At 51.2% G+C, this 8,879-nt stretch overlaps 1 protein-coding gene across 2 annotated transcripts; it reads right to left on the bottom strand.

The window, feature by feature from the left end:
- Positions 1-3,207: 3,207 nt before the first annotated feature.
- On the bottom strand, positions 3,208-8,656 carry LOC100656730 (delta(3,5)-Delta(2,4)-dienoyl-CoA isomerase, mitochondrial-like). 2 transcript variants are annotated; one of them, XM_010600315.3, is made up of 10 exons: positions 8,478-8,652; positions 7,846-8,053; positions 7,611-7,699; positions 6,556-6,680; positions 6,432-6,480; positions 6,180-6,244; positions 4,138-4,208; positions 3,982-4,053; positions 3,617-3,767; positions 3,208-3,441 (listed from the first exon to the last, which is right to left on the bottom strand). In XM_010600315.3, exons 1-10 carry the CDS (start codon positions 8,536-8,538, stop codon positions 3,337-3,339), a joined length of 996 nt encoding a protein of 331 aa, XP_010598617.2. In that variant the 5' UTR covers positions 8,539-8,652; the 3' UTR covers positions 3,208-3,336. The 2 variants fall into 2 exon arrangements, with proteins under 2 accessions (XP_010598617.2, XP_010598614.2); XM_010600312.3 differs by having other exon boundaries at positions 6,432-6,680; positions 8,478-8,656.
- Positions 8,657-8,879: the final 223 nt, after the last annotated feature.

Here is an 8,879-nt window from a genome sequence, read left to right on the forward strand (position 1 = left end):
CCAACACGAAGGGCTCATTTTCCACCACTGTAGCAGACAACGTTCTCCTGCTATTCATAAGGTTTTCACTGGCTGTTCTTTTCAGAAGTAGACTGCCAGGTCTTTCTTCCTAGTCTTAGTCTGGAACTCAGTTGAAACCATGGGTGATCCTGCTGGTACTTGAATACCGGTGGCATAACTTCCAGCATCACAGCAACATGCAAGCCCCCACAATATGACAAATTGACAGCGGGTTTCTGCAGGTGGAAATCCAATTTTCCCAGCACTATTTATTGAAGAGACTTTTCCTTCCCCATTGAATGGACTTAGTGCCCATGTAAAAAATCAGATGACCACAGATGTGTCGGTTTATTTCTGGACTCTCAGTTCTATTCCTTTGGTTTATGTCTATTTGGTTTATGTCCACCACTACCAGGCTGGTTTGATTACTCTGTGTAACATGTTTTAAAATCAGGAAGTGAGTGTTCTCCTACTTTGCTCTTCTCTTTCAACATTGTGTTACCTATTTGGAACCTACTGCCATTCCACATAAAGTAGATGATTGCTTTTTCTATTTCGGTAAAGAAGGCTGTTGTAATTTTTTTAAATTTTTTATTGTGCTTTAATTGAAAGTTTACAAATCAAGTCAGTCTCTCATACAAAAATTTATATACACATTGCTATGTACTCCTAGTTGCTCTCCCCCTAATGAGTCAGCACACTCCTTCTCTCCACCCTGTATTCCCTGTGTCCATTCAGCCAGCTTCTGTCCCCCTCTGCCTTATCATCTCTCCTCCCAACAGGAGCTACCCACATAGTCTCATGTGTCTACTTGAGCCAAGAAGCTCACTCCTCACCAGTATCATTTTCTATCTTACAGTCCAGTCCAATCAGCTGTTGGAATTTTGATCTGGATTGTGTCGAATCTATGTATCACTTTGGGTAGTACTGACATCTTGGCAATATTAAGTCTTCCAGTCCATGAACATGGAAAATCTTTCCACTTTTTGAAGCAATCTTTAATCTCTTTCAGCAGTGTTTTATAGTTTTCTTTGTGTAAGTCCTTCACATCCCTGTTCAGATTTATTCTTAGGTATTTTATTCTATTAGATGCTGTTGTAAATGGAATTACTTCCCTAATTTTTATTTCAGATTTCACATTGGTGCTATGTAGAAACCCAACTGATTTGTTTGTTGACCTTGTACCCTGAAAATTTGCTAAATTCCTCTATTAGTTCTAGAATTTTTCTTGTAGACTCTCTGAGATTTTCTGTATATAGGATCATGTCATCTGTGAATATAGATAATTACACTTCTTCTTTTCCAATCATGATAACTTTTCTTACTTTTACTTGTCCTATTGCTCTGGCTAGGACTTCTGATACAATATTGAATAGGAGTGGTGATAGCGGTCACCCTTCTCTTGTTCCTGATTTTGAAGGGAAAACTTATTTATGTTTTATCTGTTTCCGCTAGTAGGATGTCAAGTCCACAAGGGTAGGGCCCTTTGTCTCTCATGTTTATGGCTCCACCTCTAGTGTCTAGGCACAGGGTTGGCTCTCAATGAAGAAATTCAAGTGAAGAAATAAACAACAGTCGTATGTGTCAGTTTAATTATTATCTATATTTTAAAGCCATAAAATATGCTAAGACTTACATACAGCTTATTTTACCTAAGTCCCCGGGTGGTGTAAATGGTTAACGTGCTCGGCTGCCCGGAGCAGTCTCAGAAGTCCTGGTGATCTACTTCAGAAAAATCAGCCATTAAAAACCCATGTAGCATGGTTCTACTCTGACACAGGAGAGGCTTGGCTGGTGGTGCATCTTGCAAGAAGAGCTGCAGAAGTGGGGAATGGTGACAGGTGGCAGGTGGCTCTTAAGCCTGAGAATGAGGGAGTTGCTCCTGGCAGGGCAAGGTCCATGGGGGTCCTTCCTCTAGGAATCACAGCTCCCCCCGTCTCCTTGGGCACCCCCCAGTCTCCCTTATCAGCTTCACTGGTGGTCAGCCAGGACCCAAATCATCTGGGTCCGGCCTGCGGGGCTTGGGACAGAGTCCTGTCCCCCTAGGCCCTTCTGTCAAGAGGAAGTGATTGTGAACTTCGGCCCTGCCAGGCTCTTATCAGAGCCCATAAAACCTGCCCAAACTTTTGTTGGCAAAGGGTGAGACCAGGAGGGTTGGGCAGGACTGCAGGAGTGGTCAGGACAGGTGGGCAGTAGAAGTTGGTGAAAGCAGGTGGAGCCAGAACTGGGGGCTCTTGACTCTTCCCAGAAAAGCAAAAGGACCTACACTGATCATGTGCCCACTGCATGCCTCTGCCATGTACATTATACTGTACATACAGTGGCTTAGAACCCTAACTCCAGAGCCAGAGGTTCTGAGTTCAAATTCTGCCTCTGGCTCTTCCTGGCTGTGGGATCTTCAGAAGGTGCCTTAACCTCAATTTCCCCATCTGTAAAGTGGAGGTAATAATAGCATGAGCCTTATAGAGTCCTTGTAAGCACCAGGTAAAATAATAAACTCCTTGCAACAGAACTTAGCATACAGAGGGCACTGAAATCAATGCTTACTCTCTTCTCCTCAAGGTGCCCCTGGCTGATACAAAGGGTTAAGCACTCAGTTACTAACCAAAAGGCTGGCAGTTCAAACCCACTCAGAGGTGTCTCAGAGGAAAGGCCTGGCGATCGGCTTCTTAAATGTCACAGCCATGAAAACCCCGAGGAGCTGTTCCACGTGGCACACATGCGGTGTCCGTGACTCAGAGTCTGCCTGGGAACAACTGTTGGCTCCTGTGCTCATTGCAAACACACAAATCCAGGAGTATATGTCGATAAGGAAACCTGGAGCTGAAAGAATGGTGCAGCTGGCCCAAGACGGGATGTCTATGAAGGGAGCCCAGAATCAAACCCCATGCTGACTTCAGGCCCGGAGCCCATCTGCTGTGCAGTGAGAGGGTGTCAGGCGGGGAAGGACACCCCCCCCAGGGGCAGACAGCAGACCATCTGGAGCCTCCCAGCCCAGGGGGAGCCCTGCGACCCGTGATCGCTCCACGCCCCCACACTATCGGCCCGCGCCTGCCCACCCTAGCTCCTGACGGTCATCACCTACGTGGCACCCATTCCACTGGTCGGACCTCTGTCCCCAGCCTTCAGCACAACCGTGCTCCTTGGAGCCCCAGGTGCATCTCGGCCCCTCTCTGCCTATCCTCTCTCCCCAGCAAGGTCACCAGGTTCTTTACATGGGTTTATTGCTCATGGGGCAAACACAAGGCCTTGTGCTCGAGGAAATCCGTGTTGTGAAGTTACACACTGGGAGGAGGCACCAAGGCGGGACAGAGCTAGACCAGGGCACGCGGGCTCTCAGAGCTTGGAGAAGGTGACGCTTTTCAGATCCTTCTTCTCCATCGCGGCCTGGACAGACTTCAGGACGTCATCGGTCTGCAGCATGCTCATGTTCCAGTTGTGCTGCAGAAGGAGGGCCATGGCAACAGACGACGCAGGGCAAGGTTAGCGCTGGGCCAACGAGAAACGGGGCAGCCAGCAGCCCACCAATCAGGACACGGCCTGCGCAGCTGCTGCGCTCTGACTGGCCGCTCTGGGACGGGAGGCGGGCTGGGATTGGCTGGAAGGAGGTGCTCACCGCGAACTCGAGGCCGGCAGCCACCGGGTGGTCGCGGGCGTAGACCAGGTTGACCTTCGTGCCCTGCACCGCCAGGGGGCTCTTGCTGGAAATCTCGGCTGCCAGCGTGAAGGCCGCGTCGAGCGTGGCCTCCTTGTCTGGGAACACCCGGCTGCGGAGGAAAGGGAACCGGGATCGGGCGGCGGGGCGGGGCTTCCTCACCTTCCGTCCTCCCGCCCGCAGGGAGGAAGGGGCCCGTCCCAGCGGACGGCGAAGCCCCGCCGTAAAGCGGGCCGATCGGAGCAGGCAGCGGACCCCGATCCAGGAACGCGCGGGCCGAGGAGTCCTGGGGGCGGGCCGCCCCGCGCCCCCGGCCTCGGCCCTACCTGACCAGCCCGCTGCTCAGGGCCTCGTCAGCCATCATCCTGCGGGCGGTGAAGGCCAGCTCGTTGACCAGGCTGCAAGAGGGGCGGGACGTCAGGGACGGCCGTCTCCCCGGGTCGGGGGCGCCCTGCGGTCCTCTTCTCTCCTGCCCCTCTCACCTCTGGCTCCCGATGACCCGGGGCAGACGCTGCAGGGTTCCCACGTCGGCTGCCAGACCGGTGTCCACCTCCTGGGGGCAGTCATTTGGTTTTCATTGACCGCTGGGGTTGACCCCAGCTCAGCCAGGAAGGGGGTCGTGCCCCATTTCCCAGCTCAGGGGGTCCCCAGACACCCCATTCCATTCCCATTTACAGACATTGACTGGGCAGAGTCCTTCAGTCTAGAATACAGCCCACCCTTCAACTCCCTCTGCCCTCTCCATTGTTTGGGGTCAGCCAAGCCTATCTCCGGGGCGGGGAGTGGGGAAGCCTTCCTAACTGCCCATCTGACCCTGTGTCGCTGCACTGAGCTCTCCCCAGCACTGAGCCATCAGCAGCTCCAGCCTCCAGCACGTGCAGGCCTCATTCCACCTCCTATTCACTACTGACCTCACCAGGACCACCTACTCTTGCTCCCTCCCATGGCCAAGCCTTTTTCCTTGTGGATTTTTTTTTTTTTTGTACTTTAGATGGTTTACAGAGCAAACCAATTTCTCACTAAACAATTAATACACATATTGTTTTGTTACATTGGTTGCCAACCCCACAGCATGTCAACTCTCCCTTCTCAACTTTGGGTTCCCCATTAACCAGTTCTCCTGTTTCCTCCTACCTTCTCATCCTTGCCCCTGGGCTGGTGTGTCCATTTAGTCTTGTTTTGTTTTATGGGCCAGTCCAATCTTCGGCTGAAGGGTGAACCTCAGGAGTGACTTCTTTACTGAGCTAAAAGAGTATCTGGGGGCCATACTCTTAGGATTTCTCCAGTCTCTGTCAGACCAGTAGGCATGGACTTCTTTTGTGAGTTAGAATTTTGTTCTACATTTTTTTCCACCTCTGTCCAGGACCCTCTATTGTGCTCTCTGTCAGACCAGTCAGTGGTGATAGCCGGACACCATCTATTTGTACTAGACTCAGTGTGATGGAGGACGTGGTAGTTGTTGTCCATTAGCCCTTTGGACTAATCTTACCCTTGTGTCTTTGGTTTTCTTCATTATTCCTTACTCCAAAACCAAAACCAAACCCACTGCCGTCGAGTCGATTCCGACTCATGGCGACCCTATAGGACAGAGTAGAACTGCCCCGTAGACTTTCTAAGGAGTGCCTGGCGGATTTGAACTGCCGACCTCTTGGTTAGCAGCCACAGCACTTAACCACTACACCACCAGGGTTTCCTCCCTTGCTCCAGACAGGGTGAAACCAGTGCAGTATTTTAGATGGTCATTCACAAGTTTTTAAGACCCCAGACGCTAATTACCAAAGTATGATTAGAATGTTTTCTTTATAATCTATGTTGCACCAATTGAGTTACATGTGCTCCAAGAAGACGGTCCTCCCAGCCCTCAACCCAGCACTTCAGCCCCTCAGGGAGTTTGGATGTATCTATAGAGCTTCCATGACCTTGCCTTGGATGAGCTGTGCTGGCTTCCCCAGTATTGTGTACCGTCTTACCCTTACCAAAGTTACCACTTGTCTATTGTCTATTTAGTGTCTTTCCCTCCCATCCCACCTCTCCCTCATAACCATCAAAGATTGGTTCTCTTTGTTTGTAAACTTTTTCATGAGTTTTTATAGTGGTGGTCTCATACAATATTTGTTCTTTTTTGATTGATTGATTTCACTCAGCATAATGCCCTCCAGATTCAACCAAGTTGTGAGATACTTTGCAGATTCATCGTTTTCCGTTATAGTTGCACAGTATTGCACTGTGTGTATGTACCATAGCTTGTTTATCCATGTATCTACTGACGGGCACCTAGGTTGTTTCCATGTTTTTGCTATTGTGAACAATGCTGCAATGAACATGGGTGTGCATATGTCTACTTGTGTGACGGTTTTCATTTCTCTAGCCAAACCTACGTTTTAGGGTTCAGTTTTGACTAACTCTTCCCAGAAGCCCTCAGGCTCCTCTAGGCCCTCCTGCCCCACTCATTGCCCAGATTTAAAGGTGGAGTGAGGAGAGGGTAGGCACCTGAGTAGCTGAAGCTCAGGGAAGCATGGCTCACCTTCACCTGGAAGAACGCATCCTGGGCACAGTACCGGATGTCACAGGCGGTGATGAGGTCCACACCTGGAAGAGAGAGGTTAGGACACTAAACACCCCAAGGACAACCCCTGCATCTGGGATGTGGGCTTGAATCTGGGGATCAGGTCTAAGCAGCCACACCTCTGAGGCTGTAGGTCACTGGCTGAGGCTGAAGGCCAGCAGCCAAAGGGGCCAGCCAGAGTGAACACCCTGGGTAGGGGTGCAGACTTACCTGCACCGATGCAGCCCCCATGGATGGCTGCGATGACAGGCTTGGGGCACTGGAAGGGTGCAGTAGGGTCAGGGCCAGCTAGGAGAGGTGGGCAGTGGGGACACCCTGCCAGCCCCAGAGTCACCTTCTCGATGACGCTGAAAGTTTCCTGGTGTTTGCTGAGGAGGTTACGCATGTACCAGCTTATGCGGGCCACATCATCTCCTTGGGGCTGAAGGAGCACTGAAGCCATGTCCATGAGATCAATACCTGGTGGGGGTCGTGAGGGTTCACTCAGCCTCCCAGGCCCCACCCAGAGGACAGAGCCCAGGCACAGCAGGTTAGAACCCCCAAACCACTACAGTAGACAGACAACCAGATGAATAAGAAAATATATTTTGTCAGGTAGTGCAAAGTGCAAAAGAGAAATTAAAGAAAGGTTGGCAGTTGAAACCCATCCAGAGGCGCCCAGGAAGAAAGGTCTGATGACCTGCTTCCGAACTGTCACATCCGTGAAACCCTTGTGGAGCACGGTTCTACTCTGACTCAATGGCAGTTTTTTTTTGTTTTGGCTATGTAGAAATCACTTATTGTGTGTCAAGTAATTGCATGAAAGCATGTCACTATCAGAGTAAAACCTGTGAGAGCTAGAACCCAGTGGGACTGCCTTGTTTTTCCAGGTCTGGCAAGTCTGTCTTAGCACGGACTTTACCCTCATTTACAACTAACCCACTAAAGAGGAAATCTGACACTCTTTGGAGTTATATAATACAATCCAGAGTCTCCACAACATGGAATTCCCAATACAATGGGGATGCAGTCTTACCACTTGTCTATGGCTCTCTATTAGTGGAAAATATTTGACTTTTCCTTCTCTGACAGGTTTCCACCTTATACAGGTTCCGGCTCTCAGAGGTTTTACCCTAGAACACACTTTACAGATGCAGAAACCAAGACTCAGAGGTTAAGTGCCTTGCCCAAGATCACAGATCCAGAAAGGAAACCCAGACATCAGGGTCCATGGCCCGGACACGTTCTGGTGGGCTAAATTCTGTATCTGAATGTTTTAAATTAGGCCTTTTATAAAAAATGATAAAAGTGGCAGTTAGAAGCTGCTTAAAACCCTACTTCAGAAGGTCTGCTCTACGTCCAGGAGCGGGAGAGACTGGTGGGGGTGGGTGTGAAAAGTACACTTGGTACCTGAAGTAAACATTTTTCCTTCACCAGAGATCACCACAGTGCGACAGTCAGCATCCTCGGATATCTTGTTGAAACATTCCACCATCTCGCTGTGGAGAAGCAGGGAGAAAAGGGCTGTGTCTGAGGCAGGAATCCTCTACCCTCACACCCATCTACCCACTGCATTCCACCTCTACCCAGCCCCTCAGCCTCTGCCTCCTCCTGCAGGCAGGACTCCAGGATACACAGGTCAGACCTCCAGAAGGCCTTGTTCATGGCATTCCTCTTCTCAGGTCGGTTTATCTGCACATGCAGAATGTGTCCTGGACCGGATGTCACCCGAAGAGACTGATAGCTGTGGCCTGGCGCCTCGACGGGGGCTGCTCGGGAGGCCTCATCTTGTGCAGGGGAGCTCAAGGGGTGACAGCTACATGTGAGACCTGGCTGGGTGGGGGCCAAAAGCCCTGGGAAGAGAAAGAAAGAGTGCTGACCCCAAAGACCTCCGAACACTCCGGACTGAGAGACCGGCTCTTCCAAGACCCAGAATGGAGACACAGCACCTTCAAGACCAGAGGGGACACTTCTCAGGGCCCCCAGATGGGGACCACAGGCCACTCAGAGGCCTCGTTTAGGAAGACTCAGCCCTCAAGATTAGGGGTGCCTCCCTCGGCAGTGGCCTCAGTTTGAGAACCACCTCAGACCCTTGATCGTGGGATTAGAATACCGCGCCATCATCGACACCAGACAGGCCCCTAGAATTTGGGAGAAATTCAGATCGGAGCGCACGGACCCCGGAGCCCGTGACCCCGGACAGGCGCCTTCCGTCCTATGGTCGCGACGACAGCGCGACATCCGCGCCGAGCCCCCGGAAGTCAAGAGGCGACTCACGCCGCAGCATCAGACCCCGGAGTCCGCGAGAAGCCGCCGCCAACGGCACCGCCACCGCCATGCCCACGGAGTGGCGAACCTAAAAGACCGGACTAAGCCAAGGAGGGCAGGCCCGGAAGACCGCCATGTTGAGTGAGGGCATCGAAGCCACAGACTGGCCAGCGAGCATGCCTTTCTGCCCGCCATCTCTACTAAGGGCAACCGGAAATTGCGTTCTTAGTTCTTCTGCTGGCCGGGCTTGGAAAAATTGCAGAGGTAGGAAGAGGCGTGGAAATGGGAATTTTGGCCCCGGAAGTTATAAACGGTCTTAGGAGTGTAACCTACTGTCCGGTAACGTTTCTGTATGAAGCTGATCACAGCGCTGTTTCAGAATGGCGCAGAAGGTAGACACAGCCTTTATGT

Source organism: Loxodonta africana, chromosome 11 (genome assembly GCF_030014295.1).
Source record: "Loxodonta africana isolate mLoxAfr1 chromosome 11, mLoxAfr1.hap2, whole genome shotgun sequence".
NCBI classification, from domain to species: domain Eukaryota; kingdom Metazoa; phylum Chordata; class Mammalia; order Proboscidea; family Elephantidae; genus Loxodonta; species Loxodonta africana.